Source organism: Mustelus asterias, unplaced genomic scaffold (assembly GCF_964213995.1).
Source record: "Mustelus asterias unplaced genomic scaffold, sMusAst1.hap1.1 HAP1_SCAFFOLD_2090, whole genome shotgun sequence".
NCBI classification, from domain to species: Eukaryota; Metazoa; Chordata; class Chondrichthyes; order Carcharhiniformes; family Triakidae; genus Mustelus; species Mustelus asterias.
Window position 1 is genome coordinate 8,169 of NW_027592035.1, and position 15,597 is coordinate 23,765.

The 15,597-nt window shown below is 52.4% G+C and overlaps 1 protein-coding gene across 1 annotated transcript; it reads left to right on the forward strand.

The window, feature by feature from the left end:
• Positions 1 to 2,074: 2,074 nt before the first annotated feature.
• On the forward strand, positions 2,075 to 14,458 carry LOC144489282 (intermediate conductance calcium-activated potassium channel protein 4-like; the record flags this gene model as incomplete). The annotated part of the gene is made up of 7 exons (XM_078207149.1): positions 2,075 to 2,161; positions 4,708 to 5,096; positions 7,807 to 7,942; positions 9,851 to 9,961; positions 10,346 to 10,464; positions 11,621 to 11,690; positions 13,908 to 14,458. Coding segments are annotated over 7 exons (1,077 nt in total), but the record flags the coding sequence as incomplete, so codon positions are not given.
• Between the last annotated feature and the right edge of the window lie 1,139 nt (positions 14,459 to 15,597).

Sequence of the window (15,597 nt, forward strand, 5' to 3'; positions counted from 1 at the left end):
CTTTATCTCAAGTTTTAAAGTACCCCAGGTGAGACCAGCTTCCTGCAGCAATTCAGATACTGCGGGTTTTAACTCTGTGTGGAACTGTCTGTGCCCAAAGTCAGTGCCTCTGAATGTCCCTTCCCAGAGTCCATTTTGTGTGTCAGGGAACCATTTTGTGTCTATCACTTTAATTTCACCATAACAACACACGACAGCGCAGAGTCGCTGAGCAGAGACTGATAGCCAAGTTCCGCACACATTAGGACGGCCTCAACCGGGATCCTGGGTTCATGTCACACTCTCTGTAACCCCCACGACTTGCCTGGACTTGCAAAATCTCACTAACTGTCCTGTCTGGAGACAATACACATCTCTTTAACCTGTGCTTAACGCTCTCTCCACTCACATTGTCTGTACCTTTAAGACTTGATTACCTGTAAAGACTCGCATTCCAACCATTATTTTGTAAATTGAGTTTGTGTCTTTTGTGCCCTGTTTGTGAACAGAATTCCCACTCCACCTGACGAAGGAGCAGCGCTCCGAAAGCTAGTGGCTTGTGCTACCAAATAAACCTGTTGGACTTTAACCTGGTGTTGTGAGACTCCTTACTGTGTTCACCCCAGTCCAACGCCCGCATCTCCACATCATGAGAGTCTGGGACCAGAGGGAACAATCTCAGAGTGTGTGAGGGGTGGTGGGGGGGGGGGGGGGGCGGGGGTGAATGGGGTGGCGGTGAGTGGGGTGGCGGTGAGTGGGGTGGCGGTGAGTGGGGTGGCGGTGAGTGGGGTGGGGGGGAAGGTCGTGTCGCTCATTGAGAACAGAGATCAGGAGGAATATCTAAGGCTCATAGGGGTTTACAGCACGGAAACAGGCCCTTCGGCCCAACTTGTCCATGCCGCCCAGTTTTACCACTAAGCTAGTCCCAATTGCCCGTGTTTGGCCCATATCCCTCTATACCTATTGTACCCATGTAACTGTCTAAATGCTTTTTAAAAGACAAAATTGTACCCGCCTCTACTACTACCTCTAGCAGCTTGTTCCAGACACTCACCACCCTCTGTGTGGAAAAAAGTGCCCCTCTGGACACTTTTGTATCTCTTCCCCAGAGGGGAGTTAATCTGTGGAATTCTTTACCCCAGAGATCTGTTGGGCCTCAGCCCTTCATGTTCAAGGCTGAGATAGACAGATTTTTAGTCAGTAAACTGAGGGAGTGCCGCACTGTCAGAGGGTCAGTGCTGAGGGAGTGCCGCACTGTCAGAGGGTCAGTACTGAGGGAGTGCCGCACTGTCAGAGGGTCAGTACTGAGGGAGTGCAGCGCTGTCAGAGGGTCAGTACTGAGGGAGTGCCGCACTGTCAGAGGGTCAGTACTGAGGGAGTGCCGCACTGTCAGAGGGTCAGTGCTGAGAGAGCGCCGCACTGTCAGAGGGTCAGTACTGAGGGAGTGCCGCACTGTCAGAGGGTCAGTTCTGAGGGAGTGCTGCACTGTCAGAGGGTCAGGACTGAGGGAGTGCCGCACTGTCAGAGGGTCAGTGATGAGAGAGTGCCGCACTGTCAGAGGGTCAGTACTGAGGGAGTGCCGCACTGTCAGAGGGTCAGTACTGAGGGAGTGCCGCACTGTCAGAGGGTCAGTACTGAGGGAGTGCCGCACTGTCAGAGGGTCAGTGCTGAAGGAGTGCCGCACTGTCAGAGGGTCAGTACTGAGGGAGTGCCGCACTGTCAGAGGGTCAGTGCTGAGGGAGTGCCGCACTGTCAGAGGGTCAGTACTGAGGGAGTGCCGCACTGTCAGAGGGTCAGTACTGAGGGAGTGCCGCACTGTCAGAGGGTCAGTACTGAGGGAGTGCCGCACTGTCAGAGAGTCAATGCTGAGGGAGTGCCGCACTGTCAGAGGGTCAGTGCTGAGGGAGTGCCGCACTGTCAGAGGGTCAATGCTGAGGGAGTGCTGCACTGTCAGAGGGTCAGTACTGAGGGAGTGCCGCACTGTCAGAGGGTCAGTACTGAGGGAGTGCATGTGATGAAATTGTCAGTTTTTGCCAGCGACCCAAACCCGCCTCATCTCAATCAGAGATTAAAATGAGTTTGTGTCCCCCTCCAGTCCGGAAGACTCCGGGATGATCTAATCGAGGGATCTGAGATGATTAAAGGATTCGATCGGATCGATGGAGGGGAACTATTTCATCTGGTGGGGGGGATGGAAGATTCCAGAGCCAGGCTCTTTGGGGAGGGGTGGATCTCAGGAAGCACTTCCTCACACAAAGGGAATTCTAGAACTTTCTCCCACCCCAGAAAATCCTGTCGCGGCCGGGAGGAGTCAGTTGGATATTCACAACCGGGATTGGTCCATTTTTTGTCGGGTTAAGGGGGGTTAAAGGTTATGGAACTGAGACGGGGCGATGGAGTTCCGCAACAGAGCAACCAGAATCCGATAGAATGACAGGACAGGCTCGAGAGGGGCTGAATGGGGCCTCCTCCTGTTCCTGTGTAACAGGCTCGAGGGGGGCTGAATGAGGCCTCCTCCTGTTCCTGTGTAACAGGCTCGAGGGGGGCTGAATGGGGCCTCCTCCTGTTCCTGTGTAACAGACTCGAGGGGGGCTGAATGAGGCCTCCTCCTGTTCCTGTGTAACAGACTCGAGGGGGGCTGAATGGGGCCTCCTCCTGTTCCTGTGTAACAGGCTTGAGGGGGGCTGAATGGCCTCCTCCTGTTCCTGTGTAACAGGCTCGAGGGGCTGAATGGACTCCTCCTGTTCCTGTGTAACAGGCTCGAGGGGGTTGAATGGAGCCTCCTCCTGTTCCTGTGTAACAGGCTCAAGGGGCTGAATGGGGCCTCCTCCTGTTCTAAGTTTCCCTGAATGATAGAAAAGGATTGATGGGCTGAAGGGCCCAATCTAATCTAAGTTTGGGAGTACAGAACTTGCTTTGTGGGCTGATAAGAAGAAGCATTTCATGTTGGTGGGATCTCTTGCACTTCACACATTGGACTTCAAACTCTCCAGGAAACAACAGATTTAACCTGTATGAGGAGAAGGTGATGACTGGTTGGCTGGCAAGTGGCCTCTGACTGCTGGTGGCCTTACCCTGGGGAATGAACCTGTGAACTGGAGAATGCACCAGTTGATGACCACTGACAGTTAACTGTCAAGCATTGCTTGAAATTTAAATCAGGCAGCTCGACACTGATTGGTCAAGGCGTCATCCTGAGGAATGAATCAGTGAATAACTTGTTGCCAAACAAGCAGCAATTTCCTTTCATAAATTATTAATTAATTGTTACCCACAATGTCGGTTTTGTGAATTGTCCAGATGAGCGAAAAGCGAAACATTTTGATGAGAAATTGTCCCTTTTTCCCAGGAATGTTGGAAGTGACACAGTGGTTAACACTGCTGCCTCACAGCCAGGTACTCCGGTTCGATTCCAGCCTCACGTCACTGTCTGCACGTTCTCCCCATGTCTGCGTGGAGTCTGCACATCCTCCCCATGTCTGCGTGGGTTTCCTTCAGCTGCTCCGGTTTCCTCCCACAGTCTGAAAGACGTGCTGGTTAGGGTGCATTGGCCATGCTAAATTCTCCCTCAGTGTACCCGAACAGGCGCCAGAGTATGGTGACTCGGGGATTTTCACAGTAGCTTCATTGCAGTGTTAATGTAAGCCTATGTGTGACACTAATAAATACATTTTTTAAACCCTCCCTATCTCTGTAACCTCCTCCAGCCCTGTACAACCCTCCCTATCTCTGTAACCTCCTCCAGCCCTGTACAACCCTCCCTATCTCTGTAACCTCCTCCAGCCCTGTACAACCCTCCCTATCTCTGTAACCTCCTCCAGCCCCTACACCCCTCCCTATCTCTGTAACCTCCTCCAGCCCTGTACAACCCTCCCTATCTCTGTAACCTCCTCCAGCCCCTACACCCCTCCCTATCTCTGTAACCTCCTCCAGCCCTGTACAACCTTCCCTATCTCTGTAACCTCCAACCCCTACACCCCTCCCTATCTCTGTAACCTCCTCCAGCCCTGTACAACCTTCCCTATCTCTGTAACCTCCTCCAGCCCTGTACAACCCTCCCTATCTCTGTAACCTCCTCCAACCCTTATACCCCTCCCTATCTCTGTAACCTCCTCCAGCCCTGTACAACACTCCCTATCTCTGTAACCTCCTCCAGCCCAGTACAACCCTCCCTATCTCTGTAACCTCCTCCAGCCCTGTACAACCCTCCCTATCTCTGTAACCTCCTCCAACCCCTACACCCCTCTCTATCTCTGTAACCTCCTCCAGCCCTGTACAACACTCCCTATCTCTGTAACCTCCTCCAACCCCTACACCCCTCCCTATCTCTGTAACCTCCTCCAACCCCTACAACCCTCCCTATCTCTGTAACCTCCTCCAGCCCTGTACAACCCTCCCTATCTCTGTAACCTCCTCCAACCCCTACACCCCTCCCTATCTCTGTAACCTCCTCCAGCCCTGTACAACACTCCCTATCTCTGTAACCTCCTCCAACCCCTACACCCCTCCCTATCTCTGTAACCTCCTCCAACCCCTACAACCCTCCCTATCTCTGTAACCTCCTCCAGCCCTGTATGACCCTCCCTATCTTTGTAACAACATAAACTTGAACTGCAAGTTCCCGAGTGCGCACCCGGCTTGAGGGGCCGAATGGCCTGCTTCCCCTTGTGTTGGCCTCCCATCCTTTGCCCCCTGTTGACTGACCCTCTCATGACCTTTACCCCTCAGCTCTTCATGCTGGACGAGGGCATCCGCGAGTGGAGGGTGGCTTTCACCTTGGAGAGGATGCTGTGCTTGACCTTTGAACTCCTGACCTGCGCCATCCACCCGTTTCCCATAGTGCTCGGCGATTGGCCCTCTGAGGCCCTGGTCCACGATGCGCCCATCGCCTTGTCCCTCCTCATGTTCCTCCGCATCTACCTGGTGCCACGAGTCGTCTTCATGTACAGTGACGTCCTCAACCCCTCGTACCAGACCATCGGCTCCCTCAACAAGATCGACCTCAAGTTCCACTTTGTCCTGAAGGTTCTCATGAACCGGAGCCCGGGGAAGATTCTCCTCCTCTTTGTCCTCTTCGTCTGGGTCGTGGCATCATGGACACTCAGCCTGTGCGAGAGGTAAGAGACCTGGTGGGAGTCCCTTCCTGTCAGAACTCCAAGCGCTCTCCTCCCTGTGGACAGGGATTGTCCTGGCTCTCGAAGGGTTAAATTACAAAGTGGGATATTGAGGGGAACAGACAGAGGCGGATAGAGAGAAACTATTTACACCTGTTGGGGGGAGTCTGGGACGAGGGCTCAGAGTCGAGAGGCCGACCTTTCGGGAGTGAAATCGGGAAACTCTCCCATGCACAAAGGGCGGGAACATTTGGGAATTCTGTCTCCCAAACAGAGATTGATCCAATTGTTCATTTTCAATCTGGGAGATTGGGAGAGTTTTGTTCTCCAAAGGGATTAAGGGATATGGGGTGAAGATGGGTAAATGGAGATAGATCACAGATCAGCCATTGAGTGGAGAGACAGGCTAAAGGGGCAGAATGGCCTCCTCCTGTCCCTGTGTAACAGGCTTGAGGGGCTGAATGGCCTCCTCCTGTCCCTGTGTAACAGGCTTGAGGGGCTGAATGGCCTCCTCCTGTTCCTGTGTAACAGGCTTGAGGGGCTGAATCGACTCCTGTTCCTGTGTAACAGGCTCGAGGGGGTTACATAGAAAAACTACAGCACAAACAGGCCCTTTGGCCCACAAGTTGTGCCGAACATATCCCTACCTTCCAGACCGACCTATAACTCTCCATCCTATTAAGCTCCATGTACTCATCCAGGAGTCTGTTAAAAGACACTATTGAGTTCGCCTCCACCACCCCTGACAGCAGCCGATTCCACTCGCCCACCACCCTCTGTGTGAAAAACTTACCCCTAACATCTCCCCTGTACCTATCCCCCAGCACCTTAAACCTGTGTCCTCTCGTAGCAGACATTTCCACCCTGGGAAAATGGGGCCTCCTCCTGTTCCTGTGTAACAGGCTCGAGGGGGCTGAATGGGGCCTCCTCCTGTTCCTGTGTAACAGGCTCGAGGGGGCTGAATGGGGCCTCCTCCTGTTCCTGTGTAACAGGCTCGAGGGGGCTGAATGGGGCCTCCTCCTGTTCCTGTGTAACAGACTCGAGGGGGGCTGAATGGGGCCTCTTCCTGTTCCTGTGTAACAGGCTCGAGGGGCTGAATGGCCTCCTCCTGTTCCTGTGTAACAGGCTCGAGGGCTGAATGGCCTCCTCCTGTTCCTGTGTAACAGGCTCGAGGGGGTTGAATGGGACCTCCTCCTGTTCCTGTGTAACAGGCTCGAGGGGGGCTGAATGGGGCCTCCTCCTGTTCCTGTATAACAGGCTCGAGGGGGGCTGAATGGGGCCTCCTCCTGTTCCTGTGTAACAGGCTCGAGGGGCTGAATGGCCTCCTCCTGTTCCTGTATAACAGGCTCGAGGGGGGCTGAATGGGGCCTCCTCCTGTTCCTGTGTAACAGGCTCGAGGGGGGCTGAATGGGGCCTCCTCCTGTTCCAGTGTAACAGGCCCGAGGGGCTGAATGGACTCCTCCTGTTCCTTTAATTATAAACCTTGACTGGCTTGACTCAAAAAGCCTTTGCTTCAGTGGAACATTGTGTCCCAGCAGGTCAGAGGCTGGGAATCCTGCGGTGAGTAACTCACCTCCTGCCTCCCCAAAGCCTGATAGACACCATCTACAAGGACACAAGTCAGGAGTGTGATGGAATACTCCCCACTCGCCTGGATGGGTGCAGCTCCAACAACACTCAAGAAGCTCAACACCATCCAGGACAAAGCAGCCCCGCTCGATCGACACGCTAACCACAAACATTCACTCCCTCCACCCCCGACACACAGTGACAGCCGTGTGTACCATCTACAAGATGCACTGCAGCATCTCACCAAGGCTCCTTGGGCAGCACCTTCCAAACCCACGACCGCTACCATCTAGAAGGACAAGGGCAGCAGATACCTGGGAACACCCCCACCTGGAGGCTCCCTTCCGAGTCACTCACCATCCCGACTTGGAAATATATCGGCCGTTCCTTCACTGTCACTGGGTCTAAATCCTGGGACTCCCTCCCTAACAGCACTGTGGGTGTACCTACACCTCAGGGACTGCGGCGGGTTCAAGATGGCGGCTCACCCACTGCAGTCCCTGAGTTGTTGGTAAACCCAAGGTGTCGGAACACCAAGATGTTGCCTGGTATGGAGGGTATTATCCATGAGGAGAGATTGGATAAACTGGGATTGTTCTCCCTGGAAAGGCGGAGGCTGAGGGGGCGACCTGATAGAAGTTTATAAAATGATGAGGGGTATAGATAGGGTGAACGGTTGGAAGCTTTTTCTCAGGGGCAGAAATGACAATTACAAGGGGGCACAAGTTAAGGGTAAGGGGGGAAAGTGGAGATGTGTGGGGGAGGTTTTTACACAGAGGGTGGTGGGGGCCTGGAATGCGCTGCCTAGTGAGATGGTTGAGGCAGATACATTAGTGACATTTAAGACTTATCCGGATAGACACATGAACAGGTGGGGAATAGTGGGATACAGGCGGTTGGTCTCGATAGGACAACATAGTTGGCGCAGGCTTGGAGGGCCGAAGAGCCTGTTCCTGTGCTGTACTGTTCTTTATTCTTTGTTCTTTGTACCCACGACCTTCCTGAGGGGTAATTAGCAATGGGCAATAAATGCTGGGCCCGGCCTGTGACCCCCACATCCTGTGAACCAGTAAAATGAAATGTGGAAATGTTAAATAATTTGTGACAGACAAACTCATTGACTCATTTCCTCTCCTCCCCTCAGACAAAAACACAACAGTACAAATGACTTCCTCACCTCCATGTGGCTCATCCCTATCACATTCCTCACCATCGGCTATGGCGACATGGTTCCTCAGACCTTCTGCGGCAAGATGATCTGCCTGGTAACCGGAGTGACGGTAAGACAAGCGGGAAACATTGGCCAATACCTGGGACCCACGGTGAGGTAAGCAGGGACCCCCATCGGGTTCTGGGAGACCCACTTGCAAAGACATCCCTTGGTTTGGATTGCCCCACTCCTCAGGAGCAGGAGGAGGCCATTCAGCCCTTCGAGCCTGTTCTGTCCCGTTCATTATGATCATGGCTGATCATCAAATTCAATAACAAAAACAGAAAATGCTGGAAAATCTCAGCAGACGAAGGATCATCCAGACTCAAAACGTTGGCTCTATTCTCTCTCCACAGAGAGAGACCTGCTGAAATTTTCTAGAATTTTCTGATTTTGTTTCAGATTTCCAGCATCCGCAGTATTTTGCTTTAATTAAATTCAATATCTTGATCCACCCCTCCCTCCAGAAGATAAGGTCAGTGTCTAATCAGATTGTGTCCTTTACCCCACTTTCACCCCTGACCCCTCCCCCCCACGAGCCTTGACGCCCCCTGTCAATCAAATCTCAACCTCAACCTTGATTCAATGAGCAACAACCCCCACTGTCTTTCTGGGGGGGGGAAGAGAGAATTCCGCAAACACGAGTTACAGACCCAAAGTTCTCACCCTCGAACCGAATGTGAAATTCTAATGTTATGATCACTATTGCCAAAAAGATCCCTTGCACTGAGGCCCTGTCTCATTGCACAATACCAGGCCCAGAATCATCGACCACTACCACTTAAAATCAAAACCGATTGAAGGTTTTGCATGGTTTAGTTTTAACCCAGAACTGTTGGGTATACCTTGGCTCAGTGGGTAGCACTCTCAGTGCTGAGGGAGTGCTGCATTGCTGTGGGTTCAGTACTGAGGGAGTGCCGCACTGTCAGAGGGTCAGTACTGAGGGAGTGCCGCACTGTCAGAGGGTCAGGACTGAGGGAGTGCCGCTCTGTCAGAGGGTCAGTACTGAGGGAGTGCCGCACTGTCAGAGGGTCAGTACTGAGGGAGTGCTGCACTGTCCGAGGGTCAGTGCTGAGGGAGTGCCGCACTGTCAGAGGGTCAGTACTGAGGGAGTGCTGCACTGTCCGAGGGTCAGTGCTGAGGGAGTGCCGCACTGTCAGAGGGTCAGTACTGAGGGAGTGCCGCTCTGTCAGAGGGTCAGTACTGAGGGAGTGCCGCACTGTCAGAGGGTCAGTCCTGAGGGAGCGCCGCACTGTCAGAGGGTCAGTACTGAGGGAGTGCTGCACCGTCAGAGGGTCAGTACTGAGGGAGTGCTGCACCGTCAGAGGGTCAGTACTGAGGGAGTGCCGCACTGTCAGAGGATCAGTACTGAGGGAGTGCCGCGCTGTCAGAGGGTCAGTACTGAGGGAGTGCCGCACTGTCAGAGGGTCAGTACTGAGGGAGTGCTGCACTGTCCGAGGGTCAGTGCTGAGGGAGTGCCGCGCTGTCAGAGGGTCAGTACTGAGGGAGTGCCGCACTGTCAGAGGGTCAGTACTGAGGGAGCGCCGCACTGTCAGAGGGTCAGTACTGAGGGAGCGCCGCACTGTCAGAGGGTCAGTACAGAGGGGCTGCTGGCTGCAGTGTTGTGGGTTCAGTACTGAGGGAGTGCCGCACTGTCAGAGGGTCAGTACTGAGGGAGTGCCGCACTGTCAGAGGGTCAGTGCTGAGGGAGTGCCGCACTGTCAGAGGGTCAGTACTGAGGGAGTGCCGCACTGTCAGAGGGTCAGTACTGAGGGGCTGCTGGCTGCAGTGTTGTGGGTTCAGTACTGAGGGAGTGCTGTGTTTCCTAAGTAACAACGTTGATTATGCTTGAAAATCATGGGTTGTGATGTGCTTTGGCTCAACCTGGCATGATGAAAGGTGCTATAGAAATGCAGGTTTATTGTTTCTGATATCCCAGGGCAGAATGTAACCCCGGTTCTGTATTTCCCTCCCAAAGGGAGTGAGCTGCACGGCCTTACTCATCGCTGTGATTGTCAAGAAGCTGGAACTGAGTAAAGATGAAAAACTCGTCCAGACCTTCATGCAGGACATCCAACTGGCCAAGGAGGTGAGAACTCGGAACGAGGGAGCTCATGCTCAGGGAATAGTTTGATGGAGAGTTAGGGGATTGGAGAGAAGGTCTTTGATGGGAGAGTTAGGGGATTGGAGAGAAGGTCTTTGATGGGAGAGTTAGGGGATTGGAGAGAAGGTCTTTGATGGGAGAGTTAGGGGATTAGAGGAATGGTGTTCGATAGGAGAGTTAGGGGATTAGAGGGATGGTCTTCGATAGGAGAGTTAGGGGATTAGAGGGATGGTCTTTGATGGATGAGTTAAGCAGCGTTTTTCTCTTTAAAATGAGTCCAGTCTAAACTCTCTCTTCACAACCCGGTGCTGAAATCTCGGGCTTGTTCTGAGTCTTGATCTCCAACTCTGGTTATTGGTTTGATAACAGGTGCAGAAGATTGCAGCGGATCTGATTGGAGTCACTTGGTTATTGTACAAATACAGGAGGAGGCAAGATTGCAAAAAGATTCGGAGATATCATCGCGAGGTCCTTGCCACAGTCTGTCGGTGAGTGATCCTGATCCTTCACCTTGCCTGGTGCTTGGTTCGAAGGTTCAATGTGGCACACCGCCACCAAGGGTAAATACATCAATACCCGCAGTGCCCAACTTCCCACATTCCCAACCGTGGGCTGGACAGGCTTATCTGACCATTAAACCAGGGCAGCAGGAACATGGGGATCAGCATCACCTCCAAGCTCCCCTCCGAGTGTCTCACACACTGACCCGACTTGGAAATATATCGGTTGTTCCTTCATCTCTCCCTCAGTACTGACCCTCTGACAGTGCGGCACTCCCTCAGCACTGACCCTCTGACAGTGCGGCACTCCCTCAGTACTGACCCTCTGACAGTGCGGCACTCCCTCAGCACTGACCCTCTGACAGTGCGGCACTCCCTCAGTACTGACCCTCTGACAGTGCGGCACTCCCTCAGTACTGACCCTCTGACAGTGCGGCACTTCCTCAGTACTGGCCCTCTGACAGTGCGGCGCTCCCTCAGCACTGACCCTCTGACAATGCGGCACTCCCTCAGTACTGACCCTCTGACAGTGCGACACTCCCTCAGTACTGACCCTCTGACAGTGCGGCACTCCCTCAGTACTGACCCTCTGACAGTGCGGCACTCCCTCAGTACTGACCCTCTGACAGTGCGGCACTCCCTCAGTACTGACCCTCTGACAGTGCGGCACTCCCTCAGTGCTGACCCTCTGACAGTGCGGCACTCCCTCAGTACTGACCCTCTGACAGTGCGGCACTCCCTCAGTACTGACCCCCTGACAGTGCGGCACTCCCTCAGTACTGACCCTCTGACAGTGCGGCACTCCCTCAGTACTGACCCTCTGACAGTGCGGCACTCCCTCAGTACTGACCCTCTGACAGTGCGGCACTCCCTCAGTACTGACCCTCTGACAGTGCGGCACTTCCTCAGTACTGACCCCCTGACAGTGCGGCACTCCCTCAGTACTGACCCTCTGACAGTGCGGCACTCCCTCAGTACTGACCCTCTGACAGTGCGGCACTCCCTCAGTCCTGACCCTCTGACAGTGCGGCACTCCCTCAGTACTGCACTAGATGTAACTCTCTGGTATCGAAGGCGGGTGAGCCACCCGATATGGGTGAACTATAACGTCCTGGTCATAATTAAAGCCAATTTGTCCTGTCAGATTCCGGAAAGCAAAACTGAAGCAGAGGAAGCTCCGAGTTCTGGTCACCTCCATGATGGACATCTCCAAGGTAACAGCCGTTAATTCCCCTCCAGATCCGGCTCCCTCCTCCATGTTGTGTGATCATTATCCACATCCGGACTCCAGGATTGGCCTCCCTGACAGATTAGTAACTTGCTGAGGTGCTGGAGGAACTGCAGATCTGGGCAGTACATCCCACTCCCAATGACCTCAATCCCACTCCCATTCCCGATCCCAATGACTCCGATGTCATTCCCATTCCCAATGACCTCAATCCCATTCCCATTCCCAATGACCTCAATCCCATTCCCATTCCCAATCCCAATGAACCCAATGACTCCATTCCCATTTCCAATCCCATTCGCAATGTCCCCAATCTCATTCTCATTCCCAATGAACCCAATCCCTTTCCCAATCCCAATCCCAATATTCTCAATCCCATTCCTAATGCACCCAATCCCATTCCCAATCCCAATGACCCCAAGCCCTTTCCCATTCCCAATGAACACAATTCCTATCACATTCCCAATGACCCCGATCCCATTCCCAATCCTAATGAGCCCAATCCCATTCCCAATGAAACCAATTCCTTTCCTATTCTCAATGAACCCAATTCCTTTCCCATTCCCAATGAACCCATTCCTTTACCAATCCCAATGAACCCAATTCCTTTCCCGTTCCCAATTAACCCAACCCCTTTCCCATTTGCAATGAACCCAAACCCTTTTCTATTCCCATTCCCAATGAACCTAATCCCTTTCCTATTCCCAATGAACCCAACCCTTTTTCCCAATCCCAATGAACCCAATCCTTTACCATTCCCATTCCCAATGAACCTAATCCCTTTCCCATTCCCAGTGAACCCAGTCCCTTTCCCAATCCCACTCCCAATGAACCCAGCCCCTTCCCCATTCTCAATCAAATGATCACAATCACTTTCGCATTCACATTCCCAAAGGAACAATCTATTCCCATTCACTTCCACTCTACACAATTCCAATGAATCCAACCCGGGAGTGAATGGGAAAGGGTGTCATCCATTGGGATTGTGTAGAGTGGGAGTGAATGGGAAGGGATTTGATCCATTGGGATTGTGTACAGTGGGAGTGAATGGGAAGGGATTTGATCCACTGGGATTGTGTACAGTGGGAGTGAATGGGAAGGATTTGATCCATTGGGATTGTGTACAGTGGGAGTGAATGGGAAGGGATTTGATCCATTGGGATTGTGCTCAATGGGAGTGAATGGGAAGGGATTTGATCCATTGGGATTGTGTACAATGGGAGTGAATGGGAAGGGATTTGATCCATTGGGATTGTGTACAGTGGGAGTGAATGGGAAGGGATTTGATCCATTGGGATTGCGTACAATGGGAGTGAATGGGAAGGGATTTGATCCATTGGGATTGTGTACACTGGGAGTGAATGGGAAGGGATTTGATCCATTGGGATTGTGTACAATGGGAGTGAATGGGAAGGGATTTGATCCATTGGGATTGTGTACAGTGGGAGTGAATGGGAAGGGATTTGATCCATTGGGATTGTGTACAGTGGGAGTGAATGGGAAGGGATTTGATCCATTGGGATTGTGTACAGTGGGAGTGAATGGGAAGGGATTTGATCCATTGGGATTGTGTACAATGGGAGTGAATGGGAAGGGATTTGATCCATTGGGATTGCGTACAATGGGAGTGAATGGGAAGGGATTTGATCCATTGGGATTGTGTACAGTGGGAGTGAATGGGAAGGGGTTTGATCCATTGGGATTGTGTATAGTGGGAGTGAATGGGAAGGGATTTGATCCATTGGGATTGTGTACAATGGGAGTGAATGGGAAGGGGTTTGATCCATTGGGATTGTGTATAGTGGGAGTGAATGGGAAGGGATTTGATCCATTGGGATTGTGTACAGTGGGAGTGAATGGGAAGGGATTTGATCCATTGGGATTGTGTACAGTGGGAGTGAATGGGAAGGGATTTGATCCATTGGGATTCTGTACAATGGGAGTGAATGGGAAGGGATTTGATCCATTGGGATTGTGTACAATGGGAGTGAATGGGAAGGGATTTGATCCATTGGGATTGTGTACAATGGGAGTGAATGGGAAGGGATTTGATCCATTGGGATTGTGTACAATGGGAGGGGTTTGAGGGATTCATTCCACGTTGAACCTCAGGGAGGCAGGGTGGGGAGGGGAACACCATATCTTGCCTGATTGATTGAGCGGTCAAAGCCTGGGGCCTAACATTGCTGTTCCCATGTTCAAGACGCAGATCCTGCTGTTTGATATGAACACCAGGATGATGGATTCCTACAGCGAGCTGGAGAGGGGCCTGGGAGCCTTGGCTGCGAAAGTGGAGGCTCTGGCTGGGGGCTTTGAGGACCTGCGCAGTCTCATCAGTGAGGCCTTCAAGCAGCAACTGAGAGAGTGAAAAGCAGCCACCACAGTCGAAATGCCAGAATCACCGGCGAGGATGTCAGGCCCCCTGCGGAGAAAGGCACAAGGGATTAGAGCTGGCGAATAATCACTGAGGAATATTTCCATAGACTGAAGGACCCGCGTCCCCTTTGTGTCCATCCATCCATTGATACACCTTGTGTAGCAAAATATAAAGCCCCCCCGGAACACGCAAGGCTCATAAAGTGACCCGAGGGGGGAGACAGGCCAATCTCGGACCTCTGGCCAACTGTGGGGAAATTATTCTCCAACGGAACAACTGGAGATCAACAGGAATCCAAGAGATCACACCAATCCCGGATAGATCCAGGGAGAATTCGCACTGTGGGCAGCGGGACCTCCCTCAGATAGTTGTTATTGACAGGGTGAATGCTGGGAGGATGTTTCCCCCTCCCCCTCACTTCTGGGGGGGGAGAGTCTGGAACTGGGGGGGGGGGGGGGGCAGAGTTTCAGAATGAGAGGGTCTCCCATTGGAGACGGAGATGAGGAGGAATTTCTTCTCTCGGTGGGAGGGGGGTGTCAGTCTGAGGAATTCTCTCCCCCACCTCAGAGAGACAGTGGGGGTTGCCACTCATTGGATAGGTTCGAGGCCAGAGATTTGATTGACAAGTAGGGGGTCAAGGGTCATGAGGAGGAGCCGGAATTGAGATTAGCTACGATCGTACTGAGTGCCTATCTTTCTATAGAGTTGTAAGATATATATTTTAAGCAATATTTTTTTATTTCTAATTATGTATTTGTACAATAATCACTCACCAATTATATAATCATTATTTTCAAATTGAAGTTTCCTTTTCAATCAGGGACCATGATTCTGGTTGACATTTTGAGTTTTGGAACTTCAGTCTCTGGCCCACTTCTCCCTCCCTCTCTCCCATCCTCCCTCCAAGACTCTTTCGAAACCTTTTCTTCTGACAGAAGTTCCGGAATATTCCGCCCTTTCCTGCGTTATATTTATCGAAGAAATGAGGGCCTCAGAGAGAATTTACTGGGAAGTTCCCAGAGGTGATGGGGGTGGCACAGTGGTTAGCACTGCTGCCTCACAGCAGTAGGGACTTGGGTTCAATTACTGGCTTGAGTCACTGTCTGTGTGGAGTTTGCACAGTCTCCATTGTCTGCGTGGGTTTCCTCCGGGTGCTCCGGTTTCCTCCCACACTCCAAAGATATGTGGGTTAGGTGGATTGGCCATGCTAAATTGTCCCTTCGTGACAGGGGGACTAGCAGGGTAAATACATGGGGTTATGGGGATAGGACCTGGGTGGGATTGTGGTTGGTGCAGACTCGATGGGCCAAATAGTCTCCTTCTGCACTGTAGGGATTCTATGAGGGGGGCTTCAATTCACGTTGAGGAAACTGGGAGAATACGGGATCGTTCTCCTTGGAGCAGAGAATGTTAAGGGGGAGATTGAATCGAGGCGTTCAGAATCACGAGGGGGGAGTTTGGATGGAGTGAATGAGGAGAAAGTGTTTCCAGTGACAGGAGGCTTGGTAACCAGAGG